General features: G+C 40.3%; 1 protein-coding gene and 1 long non-coding RNA gene across 3 annotated transcripts in view; one reads left to right on the top strand and one right to left on the bottom strand.

Moving 5' to 3' along the window:
• Positions 1–15,646, top strand: part of si:ch211-71n6.4 (para-nitrobenzyl esterase) — a 45,624-nt gene that overhangs the window by 15,154 nt on the left and 14,824 nt on the right. For both annotated transcript variants that reach the window (XM_061884070.1, XM_061884062.1), the window contains 4 exons: positions 965–1,072; positions 1,640–1,836; positions 10,337–10,536; positions 10,610–10,668. In XM_061884070.1, the coding sequence (XP_061740054.1) occupies positions 965–1,072; positions 1,640–1,836; positions 10,337–10,536; positions 10,610–10,668 (564 nt within the window). The remainder of the gene's footprint in view (positions 1–964; positions 1,073–1,639; positions 1,837–10,336; positions 10,537–10,609; positions 10,669–15,646) is intronic.
• Positions 1,616–3,993, bottom strand: LOC133541037 (uncharacterized). The gene is made up of 2 exons (XR_009803779.1): positions 3,893–3,993; positions 1,616–1,816 (listed from the first exon to the last, which is right to left on the bottom strand). It is a non-coding gene; the product is annotated as an uncharacterized LOC133541037 (long non-coding RNA).

Here is a 15,646-nt window from a genome sequence, read left to right as displayed (position 1 = left end):
CTCCCACAAGCAAGAAAGCAGCCTACCACTCGGTAATGTCAATATACGTACACAAGCTTGTGATCACGGCGCCGCTATAGATAGTTTGTCTGCGTTAGCGCTTACTATAACATCATCACTAATACTTGGTTAATATTCAAGTCACTAAATGTAAATTAAGTATTGGTGGTAGTTTTTGAATGGTTACTTATTGGGTTTTATTTGCCAGAATAGAGGACCTCTAATGGGCTCTGGTGTAAGCTGACTTTATTTAGATTTATTTACAGGTTAGAATGCATTAAAAAAATTAATAAATCTGTCGTCATGCCAGTGATTGGAAAGGATAGGTAAAATAAAAAAAAAAGTGCAGTTCCCCTTTAATAAAAGAAAAGTATACAAATAAAACAAGGCAAGGTTTTTGTCTCACTACCCCTGTCTTCCACAAGTGGGGTCAAAAATGACCTCAAGCAGTTCCTATGTAATCTTCTATGAACATTTAATTCTTAGGAACTCTGGCTTTCCCACTTTCTTGAAATGAATTAAAAAATAAATACAAATGCAAAGGGCTGCATGTCACAAACATGCTTTATGAGAAATACATGGAATATGAAAATATTACAACTCTTTGTTTAAAGAGTTTGAAAAATTACCCAGTTATTGTGTTGAATTGAGTTTAATTGAGGTAATTTTTGACACCACTCCTGGAACAGTGTATGTACTGGTAGGTCGTGCAACCAAAGGTTAATATATTTTTTGAGCTGAAAAGAGCTGCTTTTGTGAGCTCTGACTTGGAAACGGTTATGGTTTAAAAATAGGTTGGATGTAGAGACAGCATGTAAAAAATACTAGTAGTATTTGAATGATTTGCTCACCCAGAGCACACATTTTTCAGAACACAAAGTAAACCATAGGGAAGAAGTAGTTGCAAGAATTAAACAATAGTTATGCAGAACATGACAAACTAATTGCTCTCATTTTTTCTTAGGAAACTATGGCTTCATGGACCAAATTGCTGCATTAAAGTGGGTCCAAAGAAACATCCAAAGTTTTGGAGGGGATCCTGAAAAAGTCACCATCTTTGGGCAGAGTTCAGGTATAAAAATAAATGATGGCTTTTATTTTACCACAACATTGACTAGGAGAGGGGATCTTTGGGCACCTCACAATTGGACTACAATTCAGAGGCTATGATTTGATTATAAATCAATTTATGCATCTTTCATTATTATATTGTTTTATTATTATTACTAGAGATGTCAAAAAATACATTTTCTAATGAATCTCAATTCTTATTTGTAACAATTTTTAATTGATCACATTTTTTATTCATGTATTTTTTATCGGTCCTGTCCAGCCTTTCAGGCAAATCATATTGTTGATGTAGATGCCCGTATCGTCTGTACAGATTTACTTTAGAAAAAAGAAGTGTTGCATACTTCTCTTGTTGCCTTATTTGTATTTGACTTTATTAAATGTGCATACTGCTACATAGTAAGATATTTTTGATCTGTTGGCTCACGAGGGTCACACATCCATGCAAGCGATTGTAACTGTGGCTTTCATTGCATTATAAATCGACCCAGGCCACTGGCAAAGTTTGTTTTCGACATATTTCCTTCAAGAACACAGCACTGAATGAAATATGATTTTTATTTCCAAGGTGGCACGTCTGTATGGACCCTGATGATGTCTCCGCTTGCAAAGGGTCTTTTCCAGGCGGCCGTGGATATGAGTGGCTCGTACATCTACAATTCAACACTGGAACAGGCTGAGTCTACCAATCTGGTCTTCCTGAATAACACAGGCTGCAAAGACCTCTTGTGCCTTAGACAACTCCCTGTGAAACAGATTCTACAGGTAAGCAACATTATCATATGAGCATGGAGGTGTTCTCTTTTATTTGGAAGTACAGTCAAACCCTTGTTAGCGGCCACATGTCTATGGCGGCTAATTAGCGATAGCTGCCACAACAACTTCCCTCGCAGATACAAATAGTGTTGTATAAATAATATTTCTTGGACATTTATTTGATATCCAGAATTTTTTTACTTTGTGTAGCAGCCACTAATATCAAAATTTGTAGCGATAATGCATGATGTTGATTGATTGGCAGCGCGATATGGCAAAAAACGTTTTTTGATATTGTTTTAACCTGTCAGTTTTACTACATCTGTACAAAAAATAAACTGTAGCGACTGGTTCAAAATTATATCAATATAAAGTAAATAACAAAGCAAATCAAATAAAATTAACATATTTAATTAAAAAAAAATCTTTGGTCAACAGTAAAACAAATATAAAATAACACAGTAAATTATTTTATACGTGCAGTGATGCAAAACTAACAAATTACCCCACTGGGGATAATAAAGATGTTTTAAATTGTAAACATTTAAAGTATAATACTACATACTCTAAGCTGTTAACATTCCTACTTGCAAATGTATATCATCTTTAAAAACAATACAGATTAGTTTAAAGTAAAATATCAGTCCGATGGTTACAGGTGGGAAAAATTATCGATTCTCCGATGCATCAGAATTAGAATATGGGTGATTCATGAATTGATGGACAAATGTCTAATCATAGGTTATTCACGTATGTTAAATAAAGTAATACAGACGGTTCTAAAATGCGGCATTAATGCTAATGTTGTCTAAATGTTAAATGTAGGTTTGGTTCTAGCTAACCGTATGAGAACAATGAGCTAACTTTCTTTTATTGTTATAGCTGGGTTAGCGCAAACACACACAGAGTGAGGAGGAGAGGACAACTTATGCTAGCCTTTGCTGTTTCTCCTGACTTATATTCTACTTGTTCATTTCCTTTTCTTAGCTGGTTATTCTTTGCTTTAACACAGGTCCAGTTAGCCATTTGTTAAATGTACTAATGATGAATTATTTTTTTGTTTTCCATTCAAGCTATATTAGCGCCGCGGTAAGCATAGCTTGTCCTCTCCTTCGCCCTCCCTTTTGTGTCCGCGCTAACACACAACGTTAACAGAATGTTAGCTAATGGTTTTCCCATGGTTAGATAAAACCAAATCTAGAACTAACGTTTGAAGAACATTAGCATTCATACTACATTTTAAATTACTTTAACATATTTGGACATTTGTCCATCGATTCAGAATAATCAGTTTTAATCTTGATGCATCAGGGAACTGATCATTTTTCATACGTCGACTAATCGACTTGAAATGTATCATACTCATCAATCTTAATCATATCATTCCGCAGCCCTTCCTGCTGTTATGATCTTTGAAGTAGGGCTGGGCGATATTAGCTTTTACTAATATTGCGATATTTTTATGCCATATCGCGATATACGATATACATCTTGATATTTTTCCTTAGCCTTGAATGAACACTTGATACATATAATCACATCAGTATGATTATTCTATGTGTCTACATTAAAGGCCTACTGAAATTAGATTTTCTTATTTAAACGGGGATAGCAGGTCCATTCTATGTGTCATACTTGATCATTTCGCGATATTGCCATATTTTTGCTGAAAGGATTTAGTAGAGAACATCCACGATAAAGTTTGCAACTTTCGGTGCTAAGAGAAATGCCCTGCCTCTAACGGAAGTCGCAGACAATGACGTCACTAGTGTGGGGGCTCCTCACATATTCACATTGATTTTAATGGGAGCCTCCAACAAAAAGTGCTATTCGGACCGAGAAAACGACAATTTCCCCATTAATTTGAGCGAGGATGAAAGATTCGTGTTGAGGATATTGATAGCGACGGACTAGAAAAATGAATAAATAAGTAAAAAAAAACAAAAAAAACAAGATTGCATTGAGACAGATTCCGATGTTTTTAGAGACATTTACTAGGATAATTCTGGGAAATCCCTTATCTTTCTATTGTGTTGCTAGTGTTTTAGTAAGATTAAAATAGTACCTGATTTTCGGAGGTCTGTCTCCACGGGTGTTTTGACGCCAGTGTCTCAGGGGAGTCGTCGGCAGCTATGGACGGCACAAGCTCAGCTTTTCTCCGGTAAGAAATGACTTTTTACCACAATTTTCTCACCGAAACCTGCTGGTTGACATTCCGGCGTGATTCATGTTTGCGTGACTGCGCTCTGATCCATAGTAAAGTTTCACCTCCAGGAGTTTTAAACAAGGATTCACCGTGTGTTTGTGTGGCTAAAGGCTAAAGCTTCCCAACTCCATCTTGTGACTTCTCCAATATTAATTGAACAAATTGCAAAAGATTCAGAAACACAGATGTCCAAAATACTGTGTAATTATGCCGTTAAAGCAGACAACTTTTAGCTGTGTGTGTGCGCAGCGCTTATACTTCCTAAAAACCTGTGACGTCTTGCGTACACGTCAACATTACACGACGTTTTCAAGACGAAACTCCCGGGAAATTTAAAATTGCAATTTAATAAACTAAAAAGGCCGTATTGGCATGTGTTGCAATGTTAATATTTCATCATTGATATACAAACTATCAGACTGCCTGGTGGGTAGTAGTGGGTTTCAGTAGGCCTTTAAAAGATTTTTCTTCATACTGCTTTAATATATACTACTTTTAAACTTTCATGCACAGAGGGAAATCGCAACTAAGTCAATTGACCAAAACTGTATTTATTGAATACTCTTCATTCTCTCGCGGGTGACTTTTTAAATGAAACAACAAATTAGTAGTGCTGTTACCTTTTGTAGTAACACTTCTGCTGCATACTTTGCATATTGCTGTTTGCTGAATATCTTCCCGCTTGAAGCCAAACCACCACCAGATGATGGACCCCCTGCTGTTTTTTTGGGCATGAATTGTTCTTCCTCCATTTGTGATCAGTTCGCACCTTCTCTCTCTTGTAATGTCACTCAACTCACTCCGCTGTGCTTGCGCCACCTGCCTCAGCTAACGTTTGTATATAGTAGCTGTATATAATAGCTGTTTCTCTTGAGTGGTCGTTCTAGACCGGTGGTTCTTAACCCCGTTTGAAGTAATGAACCCCACCAGTTTCATATGCGCATTCACCGAACCCTTCTTTAGTGAAAAATAAAAAAATTTAAAATTCAAGACAAAGTTAAATGATTTTTTACTGGTGCACAAAATAAACCGTGTATGAACATCACCTTGTTCAAAGAACAAAACCAACACAGTGCATGAACTCACAACAAATTACACACTTGCAAATCAGTTTGACTTCTGCTGTTGCCGTATCCATTATATGACGGTAGGGAGAAGTTTTTATGTACCCGATGATTCAGGTGTGGCTTGACTCCACCAAACCCCTGAGGCCGACTCACCGAACCCCTAGGGTTCGATCGAACCCAGGTTAAGAACCACTGCTCTAGACGTTTGACTGTACTCATGTATGTGTCGGTGGCTGCTTCTGTTTTTTTATGTAGAGGAATCAAATCAAATCAACTTTATTTATAAAGCACATTTAAAATATACCACCGGGGTAGCCAAAGTGCTGTACCATGGGCAGGTTAAAAGATAATACAAGGACCGAGCAAACAACACAACACAAACAAAACATGATAAAAAATAAATAAAATAAAACATAAAAACAGGTTCACAGCAGGTGTATAATGGGGCGCCATTGCAGGATAGATATCACTTGCTGTTAAAAGCCAAGGAATAAAAGTATGTTTTTAAGAGATATTTAAAAACAGGAAGAGAGGAGGCTTGTCTAACACTCAGAGGTAGGTCGTTCCAGAGCTTGGGAGCAGCAGCAGCAAAAGCTCTGTCACCTCTAAGCTTCAGCCTTGTGTCAGGGACCGTCAGTAGCAACTGATCGGCTGATCTTAGGGATCGAGTGGGGCAGTAAAGCTGAAGGAGGTCGAAGAGATATGTTGGCGCGAGGTTGCACAGGGAGCCAGTGAAGGGATGCTAATATAGGGGTGATGTGCTCACGTCTGTGGGTCTGTGTTAGCAGACGAGCAGCAGAGTTCTGCACGAGCTGCAGGCGGGCGAGGGAGGCCTGGCTAATTCCTACATACAGGGTATAGCAGTAGTCTAAACGATTCGAGATAAAGGCATGAATTAATTTCTCGAGATCATGTCCTGACAGAAGCGGTTTCACTTTCGCTATTTGGCGTAATTGATAAAAGCTTTTTGGAACGACGCTGCTGATTTCTTTTTCGAATTTAAAATCTGAGTCGAACTTTACCCCCAGGTTTGTGACACAGTTGCTGAGATACGGGGTCAGAGTGCCGAGCTCAACGTTGGGGGAGGGAGAGCGGCTTGGCTTCTGTTTTGTCTTCATTTAGCCTCAGGAAGTTCGCTGAAAGCCAGGCTTTGATGTCGTGCAGGCAGTCAATGAGACGTTGAACTGTGTTATTTTGTGCCATGGGAAAATAGATCTGGCAATCATCGGCATAAAAACTAAATGCAATACCGTACTTCCTAAAAATAAAACCAAGGGGGAGAAGCTGACCAACACGCCGGATTGTAGTCAGCTGGAGGCGTGTCTTAATGAAATTAAACAATGGATGTCCGCTAACTTTTTGCAACTCAACGCCAAAAAAACGGTAATGCTGATTATCGGTCCTGCTTGACACCGACCTCTATTTAATGATACAACTCTAACATTTGACAACCAAACAATTAAACAAGGCGACACGGTAAATAATCTGGGTGTTATCTTTGACCCAACTCTCTCCTTTGAGTCACACATTAAAAGCGTTACTAAAACGGCCTTCTTTCATCTCTGTAATATCGCTAAAATTCGCTCCATTCTGTCCACAAAAGACGCCGAGATCATTATCCATGCGTTTGTTACGTCTCGTCTCGATTACTGTAACGTATTATTTTCGGGTCTCCCCATGTCTAGCATTAAAAGATTACAGTTGGTACAAAATGCAGCTGCTAGACTTTTGACAAGAACAAGAAAGTTTGATCACATTACGCCTGTACTGGCTCACCTGCACTGGCTTCCTGTGCACTTAAGATGTGACTTTAAGGTTTTACTACTTAAGTATAAAATACTACACGGTCTAGCTCCATCCTATCTTGCCGATTGTATTGTACCATATGTCCCGGCAAGAAATCTGCGTTCAAAGGACTCCGGCTTATTAGTGATTCCCAAAGCCCAAAAAAAGTCTGCGGGCTATAGAGCGTTTTCATTTTGGGTTCCAGTACTCTGGAATGCCCTCCCGGTAACAGTTCGAGATGCTACCTCAGTAGAAGCATTTAAGTCTCACCTTAAAACTCATTTGTATACTCTAGCCTTTAAATAGACTCCATTTTTAGACCAGTTGATCTGCCGTTTCTTTTCTTTTTCTCCTATGTCCCACTGTCCCTTGTGGAGGGGGTCCGGTCCGATCCGGTGGCCATGTACTGCTCGCCTGTGTATCGGCTGGGGACATCTCTGCGCTGCTGATCCGCCTCCGCTTGGGATGTTTTCCTGCCATTTTCTACCGCTTATTCCCTTTCGGGGTCGCGGGGGGCACTGGCGCCCATCTCAGCTACAATCGGGCGGAAGGCGGGGTACACCCTGGAAAAGTCGCCATCTCATCGCAGGGCCAACACCTCCTATCGAAAATGGATGGATGGAACTTGGAACAACGGAATGAAACTTGAAAAATATTTTTGCAGTGTTTTGTATTTCAAGGTTACTGATTTGTTCATTTTGCTGTCATTCAAAAAAGAATTCAGCCTCAGACCGATCATCTAATTATGCAGCAGTACAGTCCAGGCCAGCTGAGGCCAAGCCAACTTTTCATTTATTTTCAGAAATGGTGAGCTTCCGATGGGCAGGACGAAAACTAGTATTTAGCCAACGACTGTCTAATTTGGCTGCAGTGAAACAACCCACTCTATGCACCCCTAAAGTCAATGGACGCTTAGCTTCAACACTGTTTACTGCACTGTGATGCTGCCACAATCAATGAGAAGTCGCATCAGCTGTCTTGAAGGTAGTTGAGTCTGAACAAAAGCCACACACAAAGAAGTTGTAGACCTCCATGCTTTTACAAGTTTCCTTCTGTTTTTTTGAATAGATTGGCGCCTGGAACACAATAGTTTGATTTTTCTGTGAACGCGTTTGACGCATAATCCCTGATATCACTCCACCAATCTTTTTTTGATAAAGTATAGAGATCTATTCCATTGCATAGTTAGATTTTTTTTGCTAATATCTGCTTTTTGCAGAAAGTTTTAAGTCCACTTTGTAATCAGATAGTTTGCGCGCTGCTTGCTGTACAACAGCCATCTTGCTTGGTCGACCAGCACTGGTTTTCACTTCCGGGAAGAAGTCCCGTGTCGGAATACTAGCTATACTGGAGGCTATAGAATAGGCTGCTGCTGTTCTTTTTTGAATGTTGGAAAAATTTGTCGATAAAGTAGTGAATTTAAAAGTACAGCGGTCCATTTTATTGAACTTTTATTGTGTTATTCAATAAATATTGAAAATTGTGGGAATTCACAGGTATCAGTATTAACAACTTAGACTACAATTACACTGCAGGACAAATTGGCCCAAATTGGATATTTTTTAAATCAGATTTTTTTCCAGTTGACTGTTTACACTGCAAGTAAACTGTGATCTTTATCAGACTCCAGTGTAAATGCGCACAGGCCCCAATTTGGCTCCAATGTGGCCTCGACGTCCCTTACCATGAATTGATAAACGTGGACCCCGACTTAAACAAGTTGAAGAACTTATTCGGGTGTTACCATTTAGTGGTCAATTGTACGGAATATGTACTGTACTGAGGCTTCACGGTGGCAGAGGGGTTAGTGCGTCTGCCTCACAATACGAAGTTCCTGCAGTCCTGGGTTCAAATCCAGGCACGGGATCTTTCTGTGTGGAGTTTGCATGTTCTCCCCGTGAATGCGTGGGTTCCCTCCGGGTACTCCGGCTTCCTCCCACCTCCAAAGACATGCACCTGGGGATAGGTGGATTGGCAACACTAAATTGGCTCTAGTGTGTGAATGTGAGTGTGAATATTGTCTGTCTATCTGTGTTAGCCCAGCGATGAGGTGGCGACTTGTCCAGGGTGTACCCCGCCTTCTGCCCGATTGTAGCTGAGATAGGCGCCAGCGCCCCCCGTGACCCCAAAAGGGAATAAGCGGTAGAAAATGGATGGATGGATGTACTGAACTGTGCAATCTACTAATAAAAGTTTCAATCAATCAATTAATCAATGTACACTTGAAAACAAAGGAACTTGTCGCGACTACTACAAAATCAAATTAAAGTCGCAACACCGTAAAACTGAGTGTTTTTTTTCCGTGAAAATAAATTAAAGTAATACCAATGTATGAATGAATGTATATGGTGTAATATATTTGGGAGGGTTCTAATCTTTTAGTGGTGTTAAGTAGAGGAGACACGGACATTAGCGTGGCTCTATGTGAGCTTTATTTTTCAATTCACATGTTAACAAATGCGCCACAGCGTCAAATCCGGTCCTTCAACAATCGCTATTTCTTTGGAATGAAAATATATATTCATATATTACATATAGCCTATTATTTGAGCACTATTGACAAGTGATGCATCGAAAATTAGATCGTCTTAAATAGACTTTGCTCACCGAAACCGGATGTTGTGATAAAATATGAAATGGAATCAAGACAATAAAAATACATTGAATACCCTTAATAGACTATGTTTAATAATGTCTGATTACAATAGTCTAATAATAATGTTAATAATAAAATATAATAAACTTGATTAGATATGTTGTTGGATTACAATCTTGTCCTAGAGCAAAACTTGTCTTGAGCTAAAGTGCAATGCAGCTGCATTACGAAAATACAAGGACATAAACATTGTCATTAAAACACACAACACTGTTACAGTGCAGCAAGTACAATACAACAAGACATGACAAAACACACACAATAATTTAAAAATAATAATTTTAAAGAAACATTCCTGAGAATTGTGTTTGTTCAGTAAATAATACATAGGAAAAAATAGTTTTCAAGTCTATTGGTTCTGAATTTAGCAGCTCTGTTGTGCTGCGCGGAGAAAGTGTGTGAGAGGGGTGTCATTGGGTACTTATAAATGCACTGAAAGATTTAATTTCATGTGTGTATTGTCTTCATAGCACATTTACCATCTTAACCAGTTTGGTTTTATGCTGGTGCAAATAAACTGCACTAACATCAGACCATTATGGATGCATTGTCAAGCTTCTGCTCCGCTAAAAAAATGAATGCGCTACTAAATCTACATTGAATAAAAATGTAGAAATAGTTTCTGACTGCTCTGTCTCGTCATTATTGTAGACTGTGTAGTTCTATAGTTAAGCTTAATTGTAAAATGTTAGCCACCGATTGCTTTGTTAAGTTATGGAAACCAGATTGTCCTCTTTGCATTCATCTACTGCTTTTAGCCCTAAAGGTATACATCTGCTCTTCACCACTTCCTAGGCGATCCCATGGCAGAAGTACCCTTCTTGGGCTGCTGATGATCTGGTGGACCTTCCCACCATAGGGCGCTTCTGTGGCCCTGTTGCAGTGGTGGACGGCTATGTCCTGCAAGCGTCACCCTTTGATATTTGGGGAAAAAAAGGAGCCTATAATGATGTCCCCTTGGTCATCGGTACAACCGAGCAGGAGGTGGACTTCAGGTGAAATTTTACCTGCTTCCCATGAATTATTCACACCTTTGTTATCGTAATCAATCTCCTGCTTCTTCTGCAGCCCTCAAGCTGAAAACATCTCCATGTGGACATGGGAAGATTATAGGTGGTTTGTGACAGGTGACTACACCTCAACAGCTGCTTGTTAGATTGAGCATGTATACTAATGTAATATAGGAACATAGAGGTGGATACATTTTACAAATGCACATTCACAATCAAGTCTAAGGCCAACACATCAGTGTGCAAGTGCATGTGTCCAGTGTGTGTTTGGCTTGGGTTGAATTAGCTCAGTCCTTCCCAAATAGTGGGGTGGGCCCCCCTGGGGGGCGCGGTGCCATGTGCGTGTGACCTCGGGGAACATGCTGTTTTTGCCGTACCAAACTATGATGAAGTATATGTAGCACTTGGCTTTACTGACGTGAATTTTATCTTTAAAATCAATGTCATTAGATATACAATGACGTGTATATTATCTTTAAAATTAATACAATGAAACCTCAATTTACAAACTTAATTGGTTCTTAAACTGGGTTCGTAAATCAAAAAGTGCGTATAGTGAAGCAGGCTTTTTCATAAGAAACAATGTAAATATGATAAATGGATTCCAGCCCTGACAAAAGTCCATATTTTAGTTACGATTTTTACACTTTGAACACAATATAACGTGCTGTACAGTACTAGCTATCAAACAAACATAAAAAAAACGGTGATGAGTCAACGATCATTGTCCTATATGCATTGCTCTGCCAACAAACGCGCAAACACGCAGATTTCCCTTTGGTGCCCTCACAAACGGTCACAAATCACAAACATCCTTAACTTAAACATCATATTGCTGGAATAATAAACATTGCAAAAGTTAAAATCCCCCTTTATCAATATCTGCAAATAAGCAGCAAACGAAAGGAGAGAAAGGAAAAAGGAGCAGACTGAGGGAAAAGGAAGGGGGCTGAGGGAGGGGCCGAGTGTGTATGTGTGCTCTTGGAAAAGGCCCTGCTGAACAAGAGGAAGTCTTCTCCTTCACTGTGAAATACACTACATTGGCAAAAGTATTTGGCCACCCATCCAGGTGTCCTAATTACTTGGCCCGGTCACAGGTGTATTAAATCAAGCACCCAGGGGGGTGATCAAGGGTGATGGGTCAAATGCAGAGAATAATTTCACCACACCGAGTGTGTGTGACAATGATTGGTACTTTAACTTTAACTTGGGCGTTGAGACTGTTTCTAAAAACATTTGTGAAAGATTGGGCCGCTCTCAGGAGCTCGGTGATTTCCAGCGTGGAACTGTCATTGGCTGCCACCTGAGCAACAAATCCAGTCGTGAAATTTCCATCCATCCATCCATTTCCTACCGCTTATTCCCTTTCGGGGTCGCGGGGGGCGCTGGCGCCTATCTCAGCTACAATCAGGCGGAAGGCAGGGTACACCCTGGACAAGTCGCCACCTCATTGCAGGGCCAACACAGATAGACAGACAACATTCACACTCACATTCACACACTAGGGCCAATTTAGTGTTGCCAATCAACCTATCCCTAGGTGCATGTCTTTGGAAGTGGGTGGAAGCCGGAGTACCCGGAGGGAACCCACGCATTCACGGGGAGAACATGCAAACTCCACACAGAAAGATCCCGAGCCTGGATTTGAACCCAGGACTGCAGGAACTTCGTATTGTGAGGCAGACGCACTAACCCCTCTGCCACCGTGAAGCCCTCGTGAAATTTCCTTGCTCCTAAATATTCCAAAGTCAACTGTCGGCTTTATTGTAAGAAAATGGAAGAGTTTTGGAACAACAGCAACTCAGCTTCATGGAATAGGTTTCCATGGCCGATCAGCTGCATCAAAGCCATAAATCACCAAGTCCAATGCAAAGCGTGGGATGCAGTGGTGTAAAGCACGTCGCCACGGGACTGTAGAGCAGTGGTGACGCATTCTCTGGAGTGATAAAATCACACTTTTCCATCTGGCAATCTAATTGACCAGTCTGGATTTGGAGGTTGCCAGGAGAACGGTACATTTGGGACTGCATTTTGCTCAGTGTAAAATTTGGTGGAGGAGGAATTATAGTGTAGGGTTGTTTTTCAAGAGTTGTGCTTGGCCCCTTAGTTCCAGTGAAAGGAACTTTGAATGCTCCAGGATACCAAAACATTTTGTACAATTCCATGCTTCGAACCTTGTGGGAACAGTTTGGAGCGGGCCCTTTCCTCTTCCAATATGACTGTGCACCAGTGCACAAAGCAAGGTCCATAAAGACATAGATGACAGAGTCTCGTGTGGATGAACTTGACTGGCCTGCACAGAGTCCTGACCTGAACCCGATAGAACACCTTTGGGATGAATTATAACGGAGACTGAGAGCGAGGCTTTCTCGACCAACATCAGTGTGTGACCTCACCAATGCACTTGTGGAAGAATGGTGGAAAATTCCTATAAACACATCCCGCAACCTTGTGGACAGCCTTTCCAGAAGAGTTGAAGCTGTAATAGCTGAAAAAGGTGGACAGACATCATATGAACCCTATGGGTTAGGAATGGGATGGCACTTCAAGTTCATATGTGAGTCAAGGCAGGTGCCCAAATACTTTTGGCAATATTGTGTAAGTCCACTTTGGCATATTTTTCCAGAAAAGTCCATTTTCATCCAAAACTTGCTGTAATCTGAATCGTGCTTTGTCAGTGTTTTCAATACAAGCAAGCACAAAACGGCTGCCAACAGGCCACAAAATGTCTCTCGTACAGAGAAACATGGTTCGCACACAGAGGCATACTTGGCTCGATCAAATAGTTGGTAAATCAAAAAGTTTGCAAATTTAGGGTTTCATAATTTAAAGTTCCACTGTATACTGATGATATAATACATGTACAATGACATGTATATTATCTTTAAAATCAATATTTTGATTACATTGATGTAGTATATGAACAATGTTGTCTCTATTATCTTTAAAATCAATATAGTGAGATATTAGATGTACGATAATGTGTATGTTATCTTTAAAATCAATAGAGTGATATAGTAGATGTACAATATGTGAATAATCTTCAAAATCAGCATATACTTACACTGAAACAACATGCATATCATTTTTTAAATAGTGGATTAAATATAGATATATATATATATATATATTATATTCTGTTTGGCCTTTGATGTAAAGTGTGCTTTGAGTGAAACTTTCTAGTAACCGTGTTTAGCTGAGTGTTTTAGCCTTTTTTTTTTGAGGTGGAAAAAGTGTCACTTTATCTCGGAGGGAGTGTTGGAAAAGTGTGGATCGTGAGATCAACAGGTGCATCTGTGCAACGTCTGCAGTAATGCGGACACTATCAATCCGTTGTGGTAAAGCATGAGCTTAGCCGCAAGGCAAAGCTCTCAAATTTAACGGTCGATCTAGTTTCCCATCCTCACCTATGGTCGTGAGCTTTGGGTTATGACAGAAAGGACCAGATCACGGGTACAAGCGGTCAAAATTAGCTTTCTTCGTCATCTGTTGGGGCTCTCCCTTAGAGATAGAGTGGGAAGCTCTATCTTTAAGAAGGAGCTCAAAGTAAAGCCACTGGTCCTCCACATCCAGAGGAGACAGATGAGTTACTTTGGGCATCTGGTCAGGATGCCCCACGGACGCCTCCCAGGGCAGGCTTATAGGGCATGTCTGACCGGTAAGAGGCCACGGGGAAGACCAAAGACACGTTGGGGAGACTGGGCCCGGAACGGCTCAAGATCCCCCAGGAGGAGCTGGACAAAGTGGCTAGATAAAGGGAAGCCTGGACTTCTCGTTTAGGCTGCTGCTCCCGCAATCCAACCTTAATTAAGCCCAAAGAAGATTGATAAATGGATTGGCTCCTGTATGTCAGTTAGTTAGATGCTTGGAGGGTGGTGTTACCTGCCCTCATCCTCATTCAAACCTTCAGGATATGCACAGGCACAAAAAAAAAGAACACCACGGCACAGGGGTGGAGTTTTGAGTAATTTATGGTCTCGCTCCGTGATTAAAACACTGCCCGGCGGACATTACATCCAATGTTTAATCCTTTCATATGTGGCGATCTCTCTTGTGGTTTGGCATGTGCCGCAGGTATGCCCGCATGTACGGACACGAAAGATGAAAGCCAATCAAAACCAACATTCAATTGAATCTTTGCAGTAATGTCTTATAATGTTAAACTTATAATTGTGACAATTATGGACATTTATTTATTAAATTTGTTCTGACCTAAACCACTAATGGTAAGAGCTGGGGGTGTTTTTCTGGTATTATTTTATTTGAAAAAATTACCTTGTGAACAAGTTGAAAATAGCCCCTTTGCCTGGACAAATTAACATTTAACATCACTTGTACCTTCATTAAAGACTGTTGTTTACAAATGCAGTGATGAGCGAAGAAAAGAGTGGAGAGGTGACTCCGTACTGGGCTACAAGTTATTTCTTGAATCGAATAATGTTTCTAATCTTCTTTACCTATGTGATGGCAACCACAAATTTATTTGGCCCCGTGGTGGGTTATTTCAAAGTTGTACTCAATGAAAAACGTGTAGGGGATTCCTTGTTTGCGGATTGAAACATGGGCAAACAAATGTTACGCCATTCTCCAATCTAGAAGGTATACAAAGTTGGAGCAAAATTTTTTTTGTCAAAAACTGAATCATCCGCAATGTCGGCCACTGAAAATCGAGGTACAAATTTGTATTTAGTTTGTTTAATAAAATAACAATGTATGGCCTTAAAAAGCAATAGAAAATGGATGGACGGATGGATGGCTGCATTTTCTATTTATAAATGATAAATGGGTTGTACTTGTATAGCACTTTTCTACCTTCAAGGTACTCAAAGCGCTTTGACACTACTTCCACATTTACCCATTCACACACACATTCACACACTGATGGAGGGAGCTGCCATGCAAGGCGCCAACCAGCACCCATCAGGAGCAAGGGTGAAGTGTCTTGCTCAGGACACAACGGACGTGACGAGGTTGGTACTAGGTGGGAATTGAACCAGGGACGCTCGGGTTGCGCACGGCCACTCTCCCCACTACAAACCCCGTTTCCATTTTAGTTGGGAAATTGTGTTAGATGTAAATATAAAAGGAATACAAT

This window comes from Nerophis ophidion, linkage group LG02, assembly GCF_033978795.1.
Source record: "Nerophis ophidion isolate RoL-2023_Sa linkage group LG02, RoL_Noph_v1.0, whole genome shotgun sequence".
In the NCBI taxonomy this organism is placed as follows: Eukaryota; Metazoa; Chordata; class Actinopteri; order Syngnathiformes; family Syngnathidae; genus Nerophis; species Nerophis ophidion.
Note: the sequence above shows the minus strand (reverse complement) of the source record. Positions and strands in the feature narration are given on the sequence as shown.